General features: G+C 38.2%; 1 protein-coding gene across 1 annotated transcript in view; it reads left to right on the top strand.

The window, feature by feature from the left end:
- The first annotated feature begins 4500 nt into the window (after nucleotides 1-4500).
- Nucleotides 4501-22759, top strand: part of LOC113051844 (copine-7-like) — a 46845-nt gene continuing 28586 nt past the window's right edge. The window contains exons 1-4 of the mRNA XM_026215978.1: nucleotides 4501-4746; nucleotides 7106-7658; nucleotides 19639-19821; nucleotides 20665-20739. Of these exons, the coding sequence (XP_026071763.1) occupies nucleotides 7380-7658; nucleotides 19639-19821; nucleotides 20665-20739 (537 nt within the window). The 5' untranslated portion in view covers nucleotides 4501-4746; nucleotides 7106-7379. The remainder of the gene's footprint in view (nucleotides 4747-7105; nucleotides 7659-19638; nucleotides 19822-20664; nucleotides 20740-22759) is intronic.

The raw sequence follows: 22759 nt of genomic DNA, 5'->3' as shown, positions 1-22759 counted from the left end.
AAATTAATTCCATTGTGTGGATGGAAAAAGACTTTTATTAAAATGTAGGTGATGCCGTAATGTCCAGTTGTGGTTGGTTTTGGTGTATAAATTTGCTGTGGGTGTGTTATGCAAATATTGCATTCCTACATGTTGTGTTAGTCTGAGCATTCATGTCTTCCCTCATTTCCTTCCAGTATTTCTAAACCTTTTCTAAGGCTTTTGCACCCAGATTGTTTAGGCACCGGTTTAGTGTGAAAACAGAGATGAATGATTCGAGTAATGGTACATTTTCCAGCACTGCTGAACTGTGTCACTGAAGCTGAAGTGGCCCAAATCAATTATAAGTGAAGTAAAGGGGCAGTTCACAATCAATGAACCATTGGGATTCTTCCATGAAAACCTACACATGGATCAATAAACCAAAAATATCTTGACCCAGGGGAGATGAGTGGGGAGATAATCATGTATGAGGTTACATAAGATGTAGAGAATGTGTCCTAGTTACCCTTGACCAGTGGAATCAATGGTAGAAATAGTCCATTTAGACTGTTGGTAAAATACAGCAAAATGGTTACCATTTGGTTTATCTATAGTACTATTAATATTAAATTGCACTCTTAAGAGAAAATTGTTCTAAATGGGAACAGATTTGGGTTCTTCAGCTCTTTATTGCTAAACGGAACCCTTTTCATGAGGGTCCATAGAGAAAAAAACTGCTATATACAGTAGAACCTTGTTGCTTTTTATTTATGTGGTCTCATAATACCTTTTATACTCTATTAAGGTTTTATAATGGAGATGACATTGAACACAGTAATTGCCTTATGAAATAAATGCATTGAAGCCCAAATTCCAGTAAAATATCTTCACTAACCTCTATGGTGTCTTTAAATCCATCAATTTATGAGTATTTTAGTGTAACCGAGTGTCTAAGTAATAGTTATTATGTTTAAGGCCAAAAGTAGCCATTGTGGGTGTACAGTATGTGAACCTTTCTCAATTTAAAAAAAGAAAAGGTCATGGAAATCTTTAACATTTTTGTGATTGATAATGTTTATGCATAAACCCACGTAATCATTTAGAACTCGGTGAATTCCATATTTAAAAAAAGAAAACAGATTTATTGATTATCTAAAATGATCATTTTGTAGGGGAATTTAAAGTTGTTGAACATTTGAACATTCCATCACTTGCTCACCAATGGATCCTCTGCAGTGAATGGGTGCCGTCAGAATGAGAGTCCAAACAGCTGGAGAAAGCAATATTATGGATAGAGGACTTTTAGCCAGAAGCGACAAATTGAAGTAAAAAATGTTGATGGATTGTTCTTACAATCTCACAGCTCTTTGTCTCGTTGGATTATTCTGATGGCACCCATTCACTGCAGAGGATTAATTGGTGAGCAAGTGATGAAATACTAAATGTATCCAAATCTGATGAAGAAACAAACTCATCTACATCTTGAATGACCTGAGAGTGAATACATTTTCAGCAAATTTTCATTTTTGGACAAATAATTCCTTAAGAGCAAATGCGTTCACTCTCCCTGATTGATATATCCTGTATACTGTCAGTCTTCCTCATCAGTATTCTTGATGAAGTGGCTCTTGATGTTCTTTTAGAAAGGCAGCCAGAATTAGCAGAGCCTGATCAGCACAGAAGCCACAATGTCTTATTTTGCAGAAACCGAAGAGCACTTTATCTCTGATTAAGCTGTTTCCATTCTATCTAATGCTTAAATTCCTGACCAGTCTAACTGTACACTATCCTAAAGAGGGGGAGAGAGAGACAGAGAGAGAGAGAGAGAGAGACAGAGAGATTTTGTGGGTGGGATGAAAGGGCTCTGCAAGCACAATAATAGCATTTGTTGCATACAGTATTGTTCAAAATAATAGCAGTACAATGTGACTAACCAGAATAATCAAGGTTTTTAGTATATTTTTTATTGCTACGTGGCAAACAAGTTACCAGTAGGTTCAGTAGATTGTCAGAAAACAAGCTCAAAAACAAGACCCAGCATTCATGATATGCACGCTCTTAAGGCTGTGCAATTGGGCAATTAGTTGAAAGGGGTGTGTTCAAAAAAATAGCAGTGTCTACCTTTGACTGTACAAACTCAAAACTATTTTGTACAAACATTTTTTTTTTTCTGGGATTTAGCAATCCTGTGAATCACTAAACTAATATTTAGTTGTATGACCACAGTTTTTTAAAACTGCTTGACATCTGTGTGGCATGGAGTCAACCAACTTGTGGCACCTCTCAGCTGTTATTCCACTCCATGATTCTTTAACAACATTCCACAATTCATTCACATTTCTTGGTTTTGCTTCAGAAACAGCATTTTTGATATCACCCCACAAGTTCTCAATTGGATTAAGGTCTGGAGATTGGGCTGGCCACTCCATAACATTAATTTTGTTGGTTTGGAACCAAGACTTTGCCCGTTTACTAGTGTGTTTTGGGTCATTGTCTTGTTGAAACAACCATTTCAAGGGCATGTCCTCTTCAGCATAGGGCAACATGACCTCTTCGAGTATTTTAACATATGCAAACTGATCCATGATCCCTGGTATGCGATAAATAGGCCCAACACCATAGTAGGAGAAACATGCCCATATCATGATGCTTGCACCTCCATGCTTCACTGTCTTCACTGTGTACTGTGGCTTGAATTCAGAGTTTGGGGGTCGTCTCACAAACTGCCTGTGGCCCTTGGACCCAAAAAGAACAATTTTACTCTCATCATTCCACAAAATGTTCCTCCATTTCTCTTTAGGCCAGTTGATGTGTTCTTTGGCAAATTGTAACCTCTTCTGCACATGCCTTTTTTTTAACAGAGGGACTTTGCGGGGGATTCTTGAAAATAGATTAGCTTCACACAGACGTCTTCTAACTGTCACAGTACTTACAGGTAACTCCAGACTGTCTTTGATCATCCTGGAGGTGATCATTGGCTGAGCCTTTGCCATTCTGGTTATTCTTCTATCCATTTTGATGGTTGTCTTCCGTTTTCTTCCACGTCTCTCTGGTTTTGCTCTCCATTTTAAGGCATTGGAGATCATTTTAGCTGAACAGCCTATCATTTTTTGCACCTCTTTATAGGTTTTCCCCTCTCTAATCAACTTTTTAATCAAAGTACGCTGTTCTTCTGAACAATGTCTTGAACGACCCATTTTCCTCAGCTTTCAAATGCATGTTCAACAAGTGTTGGCTTCATCCTTAAATAGGGGCCACCTGATTCACACCTGTTTCTTCACAAAATTGATGACCTCAGTGATTGAATGCCACACTGCTATTTTTTTGAACACACCCCTTTCAACTAATTCAACTAATTGCCCAATTGCACAGCCTTAAGAGCGTGCATATCATGAATGCTGGGTCTCATTTGTTTTCTGAGAATCTACTGAACCTACTGGTAACTTGTTTGCCACGTAGCAATAAAAAAATATACGAAAAACCTTGATTATTCTGGTTAGTCACATTGTACTGCTATTATTTTGAACAATACTGTACATATTATTTTACCTCTTGGTATTGCTTCAGACAACTATAGGCCATATAATTGCTCTTCTTAATTGATTTATAGGTTATATTATATTTTGTCAACATGCATCCATGCTGCTCACTAAAAAAATGACAGGTAACTCCCTCCAATTAAAAAAAAAAAAGCCATTTCTGGTTAATCTCAAAATCTTGTCTGGATAAATGAAGACCATTTTAACCTTTGTGCTTTTTTGAAAAACCCCAAAATAAACCCCTATAGTCAGATTTTGGATGATGGCATTAGGTATCTTTGTAATATTATGTAAAAAAAAAAAAAGTCTTACAATGCCAGTTTCACAACTTTCACCACGAGACCACTATGCCATTATGCTATCAGAAAAATGAAAAAAAAAAAAAAAAAAAAATGCATCAGCCAATAACAAAAGCATTTCAACAACTCTAGATCCTTCAACATCTGGCTTGTGTAGCTAGGCTAATAGGCTTCCCACACTACTGATATTATACTCTGAGATCCTGATTACAAAGTTTTTCTTTTAATTGGTACAGGTGTTTTGTTTCTTTTTGGAACTGATTGGTCGTAGACCTCAATGATCCAAACTTTATGCACCTCAGATCCACAAAAAACGAGCAATGCATTATTTGTGGATAATTTTGTCAGAGTTTAAACTCTGTAAGAATGTAAGAAAACAATTTGATTACATTTTTTAATACAATATTTGATAAAAATGTAGCATAAAGAGAAGTGCATAATTAATATGTATAAATCTAAGTAAAAAAATAAAAATGTCAACACTCCATGATTTTTTATGGTATAGTCAGTAGTTTAAAACCATGGTTTTGCATGCATGACTGAGGCTAGTAGCCTGATGTATACTGTAACAGTCAAACCCTGTTACTAGCAACCGTATTATTCAGGATTTATATATTACATTCATAAGTTTATAAAAAGCTGTTTAAAAACTCAAACTCTCAAAGTGGCACACGCTATTCAGGAAAATTTTACAGAAACGCATTTATATAAAAAAAAAATGAACTTAGGCTCTAATTGATTCTGCACATTCATTCGTGCTTAGGATGCCGATTCTCGCCGCGACTGACGTCAGTCTAAGACTTTTTCCAGCTGAAGCTGTTAAAATCACTTCAATGTAGCTCTTTAACGTAACATGACATCCGAACTAGCGCACGGTGGGCATGTGTCAGCCGCTCCACACACACACACACACACACACACTGAGAGAAGAGCAGCAACATCAGCAGGTGAGAACACAGCTCTCTTATTTACACTCACTAGATTATGTTTGCTGTTAGTCATCAAGGAATGTGTATGATGATTATACTATTAGCCTATGCGGTGTTGTTAGTGATAATTATTCTGTTGTTTACATAAGTGATATCTTATTTACTAGTGCTTGCAAATCTTTGCGGAAAGGTAGCCTAAAGGATGCATTTACAAAAAAAAAAAACATTCGGTTATAGTTACATTCATACGAGTTTGATTAGTAATAGAGGATATAAAGTAAATGTGGTTTAACTGTCAAACAAACTGCGCTGCAGACGCGAGAGAGCTGGAGTTTACCGGACTAAAGTGTAATCTATTAACAGTCATGTTAATTTGTCATTTTATTCAGTAATTTTTCCACATAATTATTTGCATTAAACGGTGTATTCGTGTTACATATACTAAAACTAGTAGATTCACGCATTCAAGGCGCCAGTTACATGATCACCCGTTTAATCATTGCATTAGTGATAGCCTGTAATTCTTAACTTAAGTATTTGAATCAAACAATAGTTCAGAGGCAAGGAACAGCAGTTCAAGAAACAGTTTTGTAATTTCCTCGCCAGAAAGGCTCGGGTGGTTATTGTACAGTAGATGTGAGAGGAGCTGTCCATGATCCGCGGTGCTGAACCACGCGCGCTCTGCTGGCTGACAGATTTACGAGTTTCTTTTGCTGATGATGTGACCGTTTAAAGAGTGAACGTCGAATGCATAAAGCACATTATAACATTATGATTACGAAATATGACCAGAGGGTACGAATTACAGTGGGCGGGATGGCTTGAGCACTGTAAAGGAAGTAAAAACACAAGGTTGAAGGGGTCTTAAAATTGCATAGGTTTTATGTAGTCGTGCTACCAAGTTAGGTGGAGCCACGGCGCCTACTTGGAATGAAAAAACAAACAAATAAATAAAAAAACGCAAGTGCTTTAAGACGATGCAAAAGACGCAAAAGTAGCCTACGCATGTAGGCTAAAACAATGGAAAAAAAAAAAAAATGGAAAAGGAGCGCAACTGAATGTAAAAACGCGTTATGGCTGAACGGCCCCTTGCCTATAGTAACGATATCCCACTTTGCCATTGTTAGTACTGTAGCGATATGTGAAGCACAGCTCACATTAAAGTCTTTCTCAAACCAAGCAGCTTTCTGTTGGTCATCGCCACAAAAACCCACTGGGAAATTTGCATAAGAAAATCCTTCGCCTGCACACAAACTTCCTGATCACAATGTGTACAGGTCCTTCTAAAAAAATTAGCATATTGTGTTAAAGTTCATTATTTTCCATAGTGTAATGATAAAAATTAAACTTTCATATATTTTAGAGGACCCACTTTATGTTAAGTGGCTACTACTACTATGTACTTACATTTTAATTAATAATTTAGTACAATGTACTTATTGTGTACATATATGTTTTTACATTGTACTTATATTTAAAAAAAAACTACATGTAGTTACATCTGTATTTAATTTCTGTAATTACATTTATAATTACACTGTTGAGCCATACTTTACACCTTAACCCACCCTTAAACTTACCCATACCTCCAACCCTCTCCCTAACCTTACCCCTATCCCACCTCAATAGCAGCAAAAGTGTTTTACAATACAATATGAACACAATAAGTACGTACAGGGTCCGGACACCTCTTCTCGTTGTGCAGCGTTTTTTGCCACACTTTTTCACTGAGGTGCCTTGATACAGCACTCTGGGAACAGCCTATTCATTCAGAAATTTCTTTCTGTGTCTTGCCCTCTCGCTTGAGGGTGTCAAATGATGGCCTTCTGGTCGGCAGTCTTACCCATGATTGCGGTTTTGAGTAATTAACCAGGCTGGGAGTTTTTAAAAGCCTCAGGAATCTTTTGCAGGTGTTTAGAGTTAATTAGTTGATTCAGATGATTAGGTTAATAGCTTGTTTAGAGAACCTTTTCATGATATGCTAATTTTTTGAGATAGGAATTTGGGGTTTTCATGAGCTGTATGCCAAAATCATCAGTATTTAAACAATAAAAGACCTGAAATATTTCAGTTGGTGTGCAATGAATCAAAAATATATGAAAGTTTAATTTTTATCATTACATTATGGAAAATAATGAACTTTATCACAATATGCTAATTTTTTGAGAAGGACCTGTATGTCCAACATGTGGATGCTTGAAAAATTATTAACTCACAGTTCATGCAATTTATATATTCACTTATAAACAAACCTTCTTGTATATCTGTATGTAAGCTGTGTTTTCAAGATAATGTGGTTTCACTGCTTTTGACTATTCACTGGATGTTAAAAGTACATTTAGAATTTCTTAACCCCACATGCTTATTTCTTGCTTAGGAGTCTGTTGTGGAAGAGGCTGTCAGCAGAAGATCTCGTCTGGGATTTTGCTGTTGTAATATTAATGAACATCTCTGATTTACACCATCCCATTTGATCCCTTTATATCTGAACCACTCCCAGCAGCCTGTTCTCCTCTCCCAGCGAATCAGGCATAGAGATGTCTCTCTATAAAGAACTTTAAGTCAAACTGACTGTTATGTTTTAAGACACCCCACATCTGTTGCCTTACAAAGAAACAACACAAGGTCACATTAAAAAATAGACTCCCTACATGGGAGAGTCCTGCTTCAATCAAACTGAGGCCTTTAAAGATCACCCCATTCACACTGCAGTCTCCCATCTCCGGCTGACCCTCCACACTCAACCTTCTGCCAGGATGAGTGACTCACAGGAAGCGACGTCCCCAGTGGCAGGCATAGGAGGCCCTGTTGCTTGCGTATCCAAGGTGGAGCTGCGTGTTTCCTGCAGGTCCCTGTTGGACAGAGACACGCTCAATAAATCTGACCCCTGCGTCATGCTCATGGTACAGAACCAAGGTCAATGGACTGAAGTGAGTTTTCCCTTTTCCCTCTTGGGGGCTTGATTAGATCTTTGTATTGGCAGTGCTGTCATTTTCTGCATTCGATTTATTTTACAGTATTAGTTGTGTTACAATACAATTAATTTACAAATTTTGTCATTATTTACTTACCCTCATATCATTCCGACATCCTTCATCTATCACTTATTTTTTATGGACTAATCAGGCTTAAATGCATGGATGAAGTGGCAAAAACAAGAAAGGCAAACATAAACCACAAACAATCTAGCAGTACCTTGTTTTATGCATAAAAGAGAAAGTCATACAGGTTTGTATGGAATAAAAAATAAATAAATATATATTATAATTATATATATATATATATATATATATATATATATATATATATATATATATATATATATATATAAAATATTATCATATTATTCTTTCTTTCAGAATTGTGAGACAAAGGTTGAAATTGTGAGATATAAACTCAAATAAAAAATAAATACATTTGGAATCGTTAGATCAAAAGTTGTACTTATTTTTTTTTCTATAAATGAAATGACAAATTACTGGCCTTCCAATAGGGTCTTAAATGAACAGGTCCTTGTTGCAAAAATGACCCAAAAATTAAAGATATGGTGAAAAAATACCCCTGTATGGGTCTTTGTCTTATATTGGTTTTGTTTGATATAATTAAGCAATATCACACAAGCAAGTGCTGTTTTCCTCAAATATAAGCAAGAATGCAAATATGTTATTTATATCAATATTAAGTTATGTTTTAGGCACAACATTGTAGAAATTACTGATTTTGCTCTATTTTGACATCGAAAATGATTCCAAACAAAGCCACAGCAACAAACAGTGGTATTTCATTGCATTTGAATGGCTTTTGTAAATGAAGCGGCTTAATGATTCAATCATCCATTCAATGGAAAAGTTAATATCTGCCACTGCCGGCCAATATATCAATCTATCACTAATTACAAATACATACATTTTATTTTTATTTTTAAATTATACATTTGTAGTGCTTGAGGATAACTTTTTTCTCTTTCTATTCTTCCGTGAGTGAAGTTAAACAGGTCTAAGTGTTAGGCCTAGCCTTTGGGTTAAAGATTGTTTAATGGATATAACTTTGCACAATGCCTTCAGTTGACATTCTGATAATATAGGGCTTGACTGTGAAGGTTGATTGGGCTGTGAGTGGGGGGAGTGGGCACTTTTTGGAATGAATCTAGACAAGGAATTGTCATACAGCAGGAAAGGGTGCTTGAAGCAAAGAGAGCGACCACTCTGGTGGCTCCCTCCATTTACCCCCCCCCCCCCCCTTCACACACACACTCTTAGCTGTCCATCGTGTTCGATGATAACGCTTGCTCCAGGGATAGGGATGGGGGGTGGGGGTTCAGCAACCTTGCCGCTGGTGCCACTTCTCATGGGCGTAAAGTCCGATCCTTGATCCGCACACTCGACCGCAGATGGAGCAGGGGAAACCAGATACCAGGGGGGTACCAGCCGCCCGTTGGTGTCTCTTGATTCGCCTCATGGATCGTTGGTCTTGGTTGGTTTGGTGTATTTGAGAGACCGCAGCAGCACAGGTGGCCTGCCAGGCTGATCGGTCACGTGCCAGAGATTCTAGCTTCGTGAGGGGGATGTTTGCCCGCTTAAGGAGGTCCCTGGTATAGTCCTTAAAACGACGCTTTTGCCCTCCAGCGGAACGTTTCGCACCCACTAGTTGACTGTAAAGGACTTGGCGGGGCAGGCGATGTTCAGGCATGCGTATGGTGTGCCCTATCCAACGCAGATGTTTTCTGGCCACAGCAGCTTCCATACAGATTGAGTTGGTGTTGCTGAGGATGACTGTATGGGGGATTCGATCTTTCCAGGACAAGCTGAGGATTTTTTGTTAGCAGCGAATATGGAAGGCCTCTAGGTGGATGATGTGCTGGCGGTATGAGGTCCATGACTCTGCCCCATAAAGAAGAGTGGAGAGACATACCGCATTGTAAACAGCAACCTTGGTACTGACCTTCAGGTTACGATTTTCAAAAACCCTGCTGCGTAGGCGTCCAAAAGATGATGAGGCTTTATTTATCCGAGTGTGTATTTCTGTGTCAAGGGAGCTGCTTGAGGACAGAGTGGAGCCGAGGTAGGTGAAGTGGTCCACTGATTTAAGTGGAACACCATTTATGTGAAAACTGGGGGGTGTGGGAACGGGGGTGGTGAGATGGAACATGACCTCGGTTTTTTGAGTGTTAACCTGCAGGCCGAAAGATTGGTACAGACTGGATATGGTGTTAAGGGCGTACTGCATAGAGTCTGGGCTGTGGGCTAAGACTGCACAGTCATCAGCATACTGAAGCTCACAGATCTGGCGGGTCTTTGTCTTTGTGTGAGCTTGAAGCCGACGAATGTTGAAGAGGCTTCCGTCAAGTCGGTATTCCACATGGACACCGTCTTCATGTCCCAGGACACGGTGGAAAAGGCAGGTGATGGCAGAGAGGAGGATGTTAAAGAGCATCGGAGCCAGGACACAGCCTTGCTTCACCCCAACGTTTACCCCAAAAGACTCTGATTGGAGTTCTCCCATGAGGACTCTGGCTTTCATCCCGTCATGCAGCTGCTGTAGGATGCTGAGAAACTTGGGTGGTACCCCAATTTTGGATAGGTATTTCCAGAGCAACTCACGGTTGATGGTGTCAAAGGCTTTGCTGAGATCGATGAAGGCTACGTAAAGGTCTTTGTGATGCTCTCGACTCTTCTCCAGCAGCTGCCTCAAGACAAAAACCATGTCTGTTGTGGATCTGGTCTTCCGGAAGCCACACTGCGTTTCCGGAAGCACAGCTTCCGAGATGTGCTCAACCAGTCTGCTGAGCATGATCTTGGCCAGTACTTTCCCTGCGATGGAGAGGAGAGATATCCCACGGCTGTTGCCACAGACTGCTCGGTCTCCTTTCTGCTTGTATATGACAACAATGTTAGCATCCTTCCAGTCCTGTGGGAGGGTCCCATGTTCCCAGATGTTTTGAATCAGGAGGTGCAGGCGACGCGTGAGGGTGTATCCTCCATGTTTGAAAACCTCTGCAGGGATTCCATCGGGTCCAGCGCTTTTGTTGTTTTTCAGACCTGAAATAGCTTGCCGGAGTTCTGAGAAAAGTGGTGGAGTATCCAGGTGCATGGTTGGTGGCAAGTCTGGCAGATTATCCAGGATGTGTTGGTCAACAGGGTTGGTGTGGTTGAAGAGATTCTCAAAATGATTTACCCAACGGGCAAGAATCTCGTGGCGGTCCTTGAAGAGCGTGGACCCCTCAGCTGATCGGACTGGAGCAATCACCCGCTTCCTGGGGCCGTACAATGCTTTTATGGCATCGTAAAAGCCTTGAGTGTTATTGCAGTCTGCCAGGTTTTGGATTTCGTGCGCCTTTTTTACCCACCAGATGTTCTCCATAGTCCGAAGGGCTCGCTGGGTTTCTGCTCTTACAGCAGTGAAGGTGGCTTTATGGGTAGCAGATCCAGGGCAGGACAAGAGAGCTTTATGGGCTAAGCGATGCTTAGCTTATTTTTTTTCACTTTAATTTTTCGACCGCAAGGGGGGGATGCTCCGACGGTTGCGGTTTACCGTCCGGAGTGTGGGGAGCAGACAATTTTTGGACCACCTTTTCCAGGTCCTTCCCCATCACAGGGGTGAGCAGTGTGGGGCTGCTCAGTCGCAGTGGAAGCTGCGCCTGTGTGCATAGTTTGGCTAGACACTCCCAGCCACATCCTTGGCCTGTGCCCACCACCATTCCACATCGCCACAGGACTTTTTAGGGGGGGGGGGGAGCAAGAAGCTTGCGCATAGGTGAGGATTAAGGTGAGGGTGAGGGTGCGCAGACCTAACTCCCACCATCTTCACTCCTGCCAGATGGACCTCCAGTGGCATGAGGGAACCCATGACGACCTTCGTCTGGCAGGAAGTTGCAGGGGGCTGCCGGTGGTCCGGTCAGTTGGACTCCGCCTATGCCTGTCCCCAAGTGCAGATTTGTCTTCGGGGTTTACTCCCCTGGCCACTGTACCCTCCCGAGTTAACCCACGTGGCAGGGGGTTTGCCTTCTTCCGCCTGCCCAGCCGTTGTGGTGGTTCTCACACCACCATCTTCCGCCTGCGCCGCCGTTGGGGTCTTTGCTATTTGCCCATAGTTGGGACTATTTACCCATAGCTGGGACAGTGGTTGACGGGCAGCAGGGCATTTCCATTCACTGATGGGCCTGCATGCCACGTCTCTGGGGCCCACTGCTGCTCCGAGATCCCGTACAGCTTAGCCTGGAACCACAAGGGACCAGTTACCATGTGTGCCACGAGGAGGCGTGAACGAGATCTTGGCAGTGGAGAGGCTATGTACCGGCTGAGGAGGCTTACACACTCGGCTCCTCTTTTCGCCCCTGAAAAAACAAGGGGCTATCCGGTGGCAACAGCTGAAAGCAGAAAGTGGCCAGCAGAACTACAAGACCTACAAGCACTACTACTCCAACACTGCTGCACTGACGCGTCACACGCCCTGTGTTCATATACACACACACACACACACACACACACACACGCACACACACAATATCAAGGTAGTTAGTGTAAGAAAAAAAATATCTGGGGAGACAGCAGCGGTGCTGAAGACATCTCTGCAAAGCTGCAAAGCGGTCCGCAGCAACGTGTCAGGCTGAAGGATGAAATCTTAACCCTGCCCCCATTATTCCAACAACTGTGCCATGTTCAGTATCACAGTGAACAAAGTAAAAGATACCACCCTGCTTCACCTCCAACGTTTGCTGCATTCAGAAGGCACAATTTTAAAGAGGGGCCACATGAAACAGGAAAAAGATATTGAAAAAGCCATTGAGATATTATTGTGGACTTTGTTTTCTGAGATTTGACTGACAATCAACATGAGCTGAGTATCTTGAAATAACTGATTACCATAATCAGACACTTTGCACATCAGATTTTCTTGCTTATTTCCTTATGCCGGTCTAGATTGAAAAGAGTAGTCTCTGTTCATTTGAGACTAAATTACTCTTTGCAGTGAAATTCATTTTTGCATCTCAAAAATTTTCTGCATAACATATTTCAGTCACACATTGGGAGCAGTTGTACACAAATATGAGCAGTGTATAGGAAGGAAAAACCGTTATGCTCTGCAGCCGTTTTAATCATTGTGGATAAGACAATCGTAATGCCAAATGCATTATCTTCATAATGTGTGCCAATGATTAAGTCTGACTGCAGCAGCAAGTTGTTTAAAAACTAATGGTTTGAGATGTGTTGTTATGAATATGATTAGTTTTCGTTGTGAAGTGTTTGTAGCAGCTATGTTGATGTTATGTTGGATGAACAGCTTCTTAAAGGGATAGTCCGCCCCAATAAATGTATTAACCCTCATGTCATTACAAACCTCTATGACTTTCTTTCTTTTGTGGAATGTAAAAAGAAGATATTTAGAGTAATGTCTACCTGTCCATACATTCAAAGTCAATGGTGTCCAAAAACAGTAATGAACAGTGGACACCACTGACTCACTGTATGGAGATTTTTCTACCATGAAATTAAGTAAATTGTGAAAGAGTTTTCTATTTTAGGAGGAACTGTCATGATGGCAGCAGTCAAAGTGTGTTGTGTAAAATATCAGCAAAAGATTACAACGATAAAGAATGAATGAATAAATATGAAACTGAGTTTGGGTTTTGCAGAATCCAGTTTTTATGTAATCTTCTGCGAGTATAAGATCCATATTTTCTTTTCTTTATAGAATGACAAAATACTGTCTCTCAACCTAAAGAGTTTTTGCATACTGGAATATTAGAAGTGCCACTGACATTATTTTTCTGTATTCACAGAGAAAATATAGGTACTCTGAATATCTTTTGCATGGTTTTACACTTGCAATTTCAGTCAAAGAGCAGTCGTATTTATCTGAATAATGATTTTGATCTTTCCCCTGCCATGACATTAACTTTTACACATGCCAGATTTATTTTTCACAGGAGATAAAAAATTCTATCCACATCTACCTAATATTAGACAGACATTTTGCCAGCAAGTCAGCAAACCATATATGCAATGCTGTTTTCTCATCATCGGCATTAGTCTACATTTTCTGTCTTGAATGTCCGCCAGGCCTTTTCAGGGATCTTGGCATACATGTCTAGGGATGTGTCAATATAGTCTCATTTTGCATGCTCCCATGTCATTTCCATTAGATCTAATGTTTTCAGGATGAATTGGAGCATGTTGCATTGATCCATGATCATATTGCCAGAATCGCCAGAATATGATAAGTTAACCATTAGGCTTTAATGTCCTCATGCAAGCAGTGAGCATATGAATTGTCACAGCGTGAGACAGTGGGTGCTGCTCTACAATCGCTGAACGTTAAATGCAAGATATGTGCGCTATTGTCCATTTTGCAAAACACATTCCTTTAAATCAAAGCTCAGTGAAGTGATTAGGCATTAGACATAATGGAATATTTTTGTTGAGACAACATTGTAAGAAGCTTACCAAATCACTGACTGCTGTCTGTTTTTGTTATTTATATCTTCCAAACGCAGTCCTTCCATAGCAAAAACTGATATGGACAAAAACGGTAAATGGATTTAAAAACAGAATGTTTTTTACATTATTTAGGGCACAAAATGCGCATTCATCATGCGAATGCCCTGGACTGTAGGAAAGCCTGAGTTCAATATTCTCCGGAGTATATCAAAAATAGATTTTCAGAAGGAAATGCCTGTGCAAGGGTGTTCTGGGTGGTTGCAGAGGAGTTCTAAATGGTTGTTGGGTGTGCTTGGTTGTTTGCAGTACCACTGTTAACTGGTCACTAGGGCATTTTGGGTGGTTGTCAGGGTTTTGCTGTGTTGTTGCTAGGCAGCTGCTGAAAGAAGAATGAAGAAAGTGCACATGTTGTCAATGTACAGTCAATGGATGTTTACTGCAAAATCCCTTAAATTTCAAACCAAAAGATGTGCATTGATTTCCAAGGAATGCATCAGCTGTTAAAACACGTTCCTTGGATGCATTGTGAGTTGCTTTAAGGATCTGTCAAATTCATAAAAGTAAATGTAACTGTTGAGGCTGTTGCCATTTTGATTATTTTCACATATCGCGATGGTAAGGTGAGAGAAATCTGGGCTTTCATAACCTACTTAAATTCCAACTTTCAATAACAGATTTGACAGACGTTTTAATGTTATTGACTGGTCAGGATATTTTAATGACAGTAATTCCAACATGAAGTGGATGCAACATTAGTATTAGCAATAATGATAATAGCCTAAAGCATACTAGAGTCTTGACGTTAATGATTAGTTTGTGTACAGCCAAGCACATGGCCTTTAAAGATATACTCCATTTGATTGTGTGTGTGAACGCAGGCAGCTGATGCATATGTATTAAAATGTTTTGTCTTCGTCCAGTGTCTGCGCTATTTCTCTCCAGGAGTTATGACTGCTTAAAATGTCATAGTATTGTTTTGAGCTTGACTTGCTGCTATCTCATATCCTCCTCGCTCAAGCTCTCGTTGTTGTGGTTTTTGCAATCTTCAGTAGACTGTTGTCACTAATACAATTTTTTGCCTACTATATAATGGCAAAGTATTCATATTCAAACATAGCATATGCACACAAAAATTTTGAACACTAACATTTAAATTTTCTTTTATCGAATTTTTTTCCATAAAATGTAATTATATATGCAACTCGCTACAGTTTCTAGTGGAAATGAACAGTAGTGACAATAAAACATAAAAAAACATTTATTCCTTTTCACTCAAAATTTATTCATGAGGCAGATTATGTATTATGAATAAAGAGTTATTTGTGTGTGGCTACTTGCATAACATTGATATGCCCTTAAAACACTTTTACTATAGTGCATGATTTCTAAACTAATATATTTTGCATCACATAATATCCTCCATAAATGGATTTTCTGATCTAGTAAACTTGCTCGGTAGCTCACCTGGTACAGCATTGCACTTGTCCAGTGAAACACAAATCATGATAAAACAGTTCAAGTCTTGTAGAAGTAAGCTAAAAAGGCATGGTTGCAGGTTAATTTTTTTTTTAACTCTATTGGTTAGAGGTAGTTTAGTATAGATGGTACATTAGTATTAAACTTTTAGTGCCAGTCACCGGACATTTCATTTCTGAACTACTGCGATATGTACAACAACAAATAACATAACAAAATGTTGGCAGATTCACATGAATAAAAACTGGACCTGCTTTTGGCACCACTTATTTGAAATGTCACGATGAAAGTGTCTCAAAATGTGCAAGAAAATATAATATAATTTTGCATAAACGTCACCATAGGCACATTTTTCCAATTAGCCTGGGTTGGCATGTTCAGATGTATTCATTGTGACTTTTAGCAACTGATTCTGACCAGGGTCAGAAATGAACTTTTCCACGAAAGGGCGATAATGATTTCCAGGGGCATTTTTTACATGCGTAAGGGCATTGTTTTTATAATTACTGTACCTTATTATTTGTATCTGTGTTGTCTTTAATGTCAAATATTTAAATTTGACCAGTTACTTTGTTTACAATTGTATATAAATCATATTTTTTTTAAACTTCTGTTATAGTCACTGAGGTCGCAAAATGAATTGCTTAATACCATCTTTTCTACTTTTTGTTTATGTTGAGAGAATTCGCACGCAGAATTCAGTCAGTGAGCACACACACTTGACAAAACTCATTTCATTGTTTTTATTTTTTATTTATTTATTTTTAATTTTCGACCCTAATTCAGACCATGTGGATTTTTGTCTCTATGTTGTTCTAAGTGCTTCTCTGATGTTCTAGAGCCATTAGGTGTTCCACTATCTGCTCATGCAGTGCTTATCATTGGAAAAGTGCCATTATCATGCAAATCAAGAGCTAAAATTGAGTAGGAGCCAAGCCTACTCATATCTCTCTTTGCACTCCCTTTCACTTACTCTCTCTCTCTCTCTCTCTCTCTCTCTCTCTCTCAAGGTGAATGCTACATAGTATGTGCAAATATAATATTCTAAGACCCTCTTGAACCTCCAATGTAATCTCTCTACAGCACCCCTCAGGGCACATACATCACTTCCTTTCTCTCACTGCTTCTCTTACACTACTCAGTCATCTTAAAGCTGCCACTGTAATGGGTAAAGAGACAAACTCCGGCTCATTTAACAGCCTCTTTACAGCTCTTCTTCAATTTGGCAGTAAGTCTTAAAAGTCTCTTCCTCTTGGTTTGAACTCTACATATGGAAGACTGACAGTATTATTCAGTATATATAGTATTATATACAGTATAACATTTCAGTTTAGATTTTCTGGTTTTGGCTGCGTACCTTAAATGATTCAGCCAAATAAAAAAATAAACAAAACAGAGTTTTCAACTAGACTTCAGTATTGGGAATGTGTCTGATTTCTGTATGTTGGCAGGGTGGCCGTTCCATAACTGGGGAGCTCTGTAATAAAATGTTTTTTTTTTAGCAGCAGATGTACTTGGAATTGATAAGAGGTCTGCTTCCCTGTGATTGCAGGAGCCACAGGAGGCAGTCGGGTGTTTGCAGTGATATCAGTATGAACTAGCTAGGGGTTCAGAAACCATTTGGCCAGCACAGTATAATAATTATCTAGTCCAGGCATCCTCTCTATGGATGTCCAGGTCTTTTTTCAAGGGGGGAAACAAACAAACATTTTTCATAAGGAAACTTACATAAAAAAAAGCTAAATTAATTAGGTCTTTTTTCCACATTTTTTGTAAATATATATAAAATATATGTATATATGTGTGTATTTGTATTTTATTTTTTGCATTACAATAATAAGTGTTTATTATAATAATTCTCATGTAAATCATATATAATGCACAACATTATAATGTTCCATTTCTTTATGCAGGATGTCTCTTGATTATGGGGTGAATTATGACATGGACATAATAGTTTTGTGCAATTCAACTCACACCAACTCCTTTAGTTTGATTTACTACCACTTGCGCTGTGTGAGAGTTCACCTCAGTTCAAGGGCACATACATAGTAGATTGAAGGACTGGACATTTTATATGCGAGGCTGTATGTAATTGCCTAGAAAGACTCTGTCAAACATGGGCTGATGGAGGAGGGTCATTCCTTGCTTGAGATGTGCTATGCAGACAGACACATTAGAGGTTTGACACCGTTAATCTGATTTAGTGAGAGTATGACCGATTACCTCACATGCTGATTTTAAATGGTTATTTTTCCACATTTGTGTGACAGTAACAAATGACCTTTTTAGAAATACACCAGAGAATGTTCGATGGTAAACTGTAGTATCCCACACATTTTGAAAAACTGGAAAGTATTCTGCTACACTAAGCTACTAATAAAAGCAACTTATTTTAAGCTCTTCATACGTATAGATGGATGGATGGATAGATTGATTTGGGATATATGTACATGAAATGTATTTATTATTACCCAGTAAAAATAAAAAATAAACAGAGATAAAATTCAGAGGTTCTGTGCAGCAGGTCCAGTGAATCCATTTATTTGTTTTACGTTTATTTACATGAACCATCTTAAAAAAATATTTTAAATGCTAAACAGATACTCTTGCACAAAAAAAAAGAAGAAGAAGAAGAAGAAGAAGAAGAAGTGAGTTTGCTGAATTTGGCATTTCATTACCTGCTTACCAATAGATCCTCTGCAGTGAATGGGTGCTGTCAGAACGAGAGTCCAAACAGCTGATAAAAACATCAGTGTATTGAATCCAAAAGTGAGCAGAAACACAGTGAACAAGATCTGGCTTGGCAAAAACATAAACAAACTAACGTGGCAAACATGAGGGCTTAAATACTTAGACGAAGGGAACACATGACTGTTACAACCAATGAACAACCAGAAAACATAACCACATGACAATGAACCAAAACCCCACATGACAATTTCAATAATCTGCAACTGATCCACACGACTCCCTTCCATCAATTAATGCCATGTGAAGTAAAAAGCTGTATGTTTATAAGACACAAATTCATCATTAAGGTATTTTCAGTTTCAGACTGTTGCTTCTGGCTTAAATACGAATCCATAATCTATAATATTGCTCATATTGATACATCTCGTCTAAATCAGGAGAGAATGCACAGATCGATCATTGATTATAAGTGGAAAAAACTGTTTTCACCAAATAGGTTGGTGGACACTGATGTAAGATCACAACAGAAGAAGGATGTTTTTACTGGAGGAAGCATTATTATGGATTATGGACTTATTATTGGATTAAACACTGTATTAATGAATTTGTTTATTAAAGTGACAGATTTTATCTTGATGGCAAAAATTTATGCATTTTGGTTTGGTTAATTGATGGACTGGAGGATTATTATGATGTTTTTATCAGCTGTTTGAACTCTCATTCTGATGGCACCCATTCACTTATATGAACCCTTTTCTCTTTTATAATCTTCCATCCTTTGTTCAGCCTTTGCTTTGGTACATTAGAAAGTAAAGCGTTGTCTCTTTTAATGGCTCTTATACTTTTATCTTCAGATTGCATCTCTAAACTAATTCCCTAATATCTTCTCCAACATCTTGGAGAATATTGCTTTAACTTCTCCAGCTAATTGCCTCAGAGAGGTTTTAATTCAGAAATGATTGTATTTGCTTTGTTTGTTTTTGACATGCACCGGTGAACAATATCAAAGCAGGGGGAGGTAGGGAGAGAGACAGCTGATGAATGAGAAGCAAGAACAAATGTGTTTTGCATGAGAGCAAGGCCATGATCATTGCAGCTGCATGTGTGGAAGCTCTCAACAATCAGACAATCAGACTCATGAGGCCTTCGTCCAACTGCCGTCATTTCTTTGACTTTATCCAGGGACGGCACACAAACAGAAGAATAAACAGTACAGTCTGTGATCAGCCTGTGAAGCCAGATGCTTCCAGTGAGAAGATTTTCACTTACTGCTGACTGAATTGTTGTTCTTTCTGTAATTCAGCTGGACCGTACTGAGGTGATCAAGAGTAACCTGAATCCGGTCTTTGCCAAAGTCTTAATGCTGGACTACTACTTTGAGGAAGTCCAGAAACTGCGTTTTGAAGTCTACGACATTCACGGGACTCACAGTATTGGAACGCGAGATGACGACTTCCTCGGTGGTGTGGAGTGCACGCTTGGACAGGTGATGTTTTCCTGTGCATTTGATGTAATATTGTTAAAAATATACCATGTGGCCAAAAATATGCTCTCCTTATTAAAACCCATATGGCAAAAATAAATAAATATATACTGCTATATATATATATATATAATAATAATAATAATAATAATAATAATAATAATAATATATATATATATATATATATATATATATATATATATATATATATATATATATATATATATATATATATATATATAATTAAATCCTGGCCAAAATATATTTTATTTATATGCGAAATATGTGTTGTAAACAGTGAAGTGTAATTAAATATATTTTATGTGTAAATTATATTTATATACCAAATGTCAGGGCATATATTTCTAAATGTAAGGGCAAAAAATACATTTCCGATCTTACAGTAGTGTTTATAGAATAGCTTACTAGAGATCAAAAATAGACTTACAATGACTTCATATTTTTTAATTCTTTATATATATTTTTAATACTTTGTAAAATGTCTATTGCTTATTTTTTAAGACATGTTTTATTCAAAATTTTCTTCAAACTACATTTGTCACTGTATGTTAATACATACATACATACATACATACATTCATCCTCCTGACTACCAGAAAAAAATAGATTTGAATTTAGTATTATGTCATTACATTGTTTAGAGCATTATATATATATATATATATATACCTTCCTGGAAGAGTAAAGCTGTAATAGAAGGACAAACTCACCATAGATTACCTTAATTAAATGGTGTATAATTTACTACTATTATTATTATTTTATTTTACATTACAAAAAACAAACAACAAAAAAATCCTTTAAACATTTTAATTTGTTCCATAGATAGTGGCCCAAAAAAAGATGGTGAAACCCCTGTTGCTGAAATATGGAAAATATGCTGGAAAATCCACTATCACAGTGAGTTGAAAAAAATAATCTACACACACATAATTCCTTTTTAATTGCTACACATTTACATATTCTTGGAAAGCTCTTGTGGTAAAGGTTTAATCTGTCGTCACTTAATTGTAACATCCACAGAGGCGTTTTGGTTTCGTTTACAGAATAACTCAAAGACAGTTTAAGTCACTTCTCTGGAGACACGCTCCCAGATAGTCAGATGAGGATAAATCAGTACATTTGCAAAGTGAAAGCAGACACTGTTTGCCAGACCATCTCACCATTCAACAAAAAACGAAATTTATTTGGCAAAAATGCCTGTGTATGAGAATCACTCTGTTCAATTAGACAAAATCAGTCACTTTTAGTATCAAATGTTTAAAGGACTGCTGCAAGAACTGTAACTTTAAAGGTAATTATATGATATCTGTATAATCCCTGTTTATTATAAGCGTGCAATGCACTTATGTTGTTATATGGGTTTTGGGTGGATTCTGATTGGTTGCCAATGCTTTATCATTCATCAGCAGAAAACAGTCACTTTTTAAAAACAGCGTTCCAACAGCGTATTTTTATAGATATAATGTGAAAGGCCTCAACTACAGCTGGGTTTTTGGCATCTACACCCACCCCTTTACAAAACACAATTTTTTTTGGCATTATGAAATGTCACTCCAAAGTAATATTCATTCATCTATAGGTCCACCCACTTTTTTGAAGTGCCAACTAAATGCCAAACCATGCCCACGTTGCTCATCACTAAACTCAGAGGATGACTGCACATTACAAAATGAGCGATTTTTGTCTATTACTTCTGGAATGAAATGCCACTTTAGAAATATTTCTTCATACAGTTCAGTGAAACCACTAGTTCGTGTAATGCCTGAGCAATAGATAATGGTGAATCTCTAAAACTGGTGCATTAAAAAGTCATCAGGCTTCAGGAAAAAGGTCTCACCTGTGTAAAGCACTTGTAATATAACTCTGTGTAGTTTGGGTTGCAGTGCAGGTGGTTTGACCTCTAACTTAAAGTCTATTGTTTTCTGGGCTCATATCATATGACACCAATTTTACCTTATCATACTGTAGGTAGACAGACTCTGGATACTCTTACAATATCTGCTAACATGCTGTAAAATAATGTAGACTATCAGTTTCAGTATGGGAAAATAGTATTTCAGTTACAATATCACAGCAAGTTCAACTCTATTCAAACAAGCCACACATAAAACAGGCCATACATTAAAATAGCGATGTCCCAAGCTATTTTTGCATGTTTCTATTGCTGGCAGACAAGGTTCATCCGTAAGACAAAACGTAATACCACATCCTTATCAAAGGTGTTGATTCTCTGCTTTCTCATCAGTTTTAACAAAGTTTTTCCTGGCCACACTGCAGACTAATGGCCTTTTCATGTTGAAACACCCACAGAAGTGACTGTTTTTGCTGGACCCCCTCATTGTATTACACTCTGTAAATTTCTAATGCTGATGGAAACACATTTTGATCTGAGATGAGACAAAACGTAATGATTTAACCGCTCTTAACAAACTAGTAGATGTCAAAGACAACTCTATAAATAGCTCCCTTTATTAGTGTTTTTCACATTAAATACATCCTACAACGTTTCCAGAAACCGCAGTTAGTAATTTAGACCATTTGCACTCAAGATTGAAGTTTCTCTTCAATTTTTTACTTATCTTTTTAATTGAATGGATGGACAGTGGATGGATGTTTGGAAAAATGGATGGATGATGAATGGATGGATGAATAGGATGGGCATATGGATGAACAGATGGATGGAGAATACGGGCTGGACAGATAAACTGATGAACAGATAGATGGATGGGATGTACAGATAAATTAACTGATGGACAGATGGATGGATGACTGGACATACATATTGATTAATGGTATGGGTGGATGGATGAATGGATGGATGGATAGACAGACGAATGGTGGCTGGATTGACTAGGTTGGGCAGAAGGAATGATTTTGATAGATGGATGGATGGGATGTGTAATTGGATGAATGGGCA

The sequence above is a fragment of the Carassius auratus genome, chromosome 32, assembly GCF_003368295.1.
Source record: "Carassius auratus strain Wakin chromosome 32, ASM336829v1, whole genome shotgun sequence".
Lineage (NCBI taxonomy): Eukaryota > Metazoa > Chordata > Actinopteri > Cypriniformes > Cyprinidae > Carassius > Carassius auratus.
This window is presented reverse-complemented; position numbering and strand designations above follow the sequence as displayed.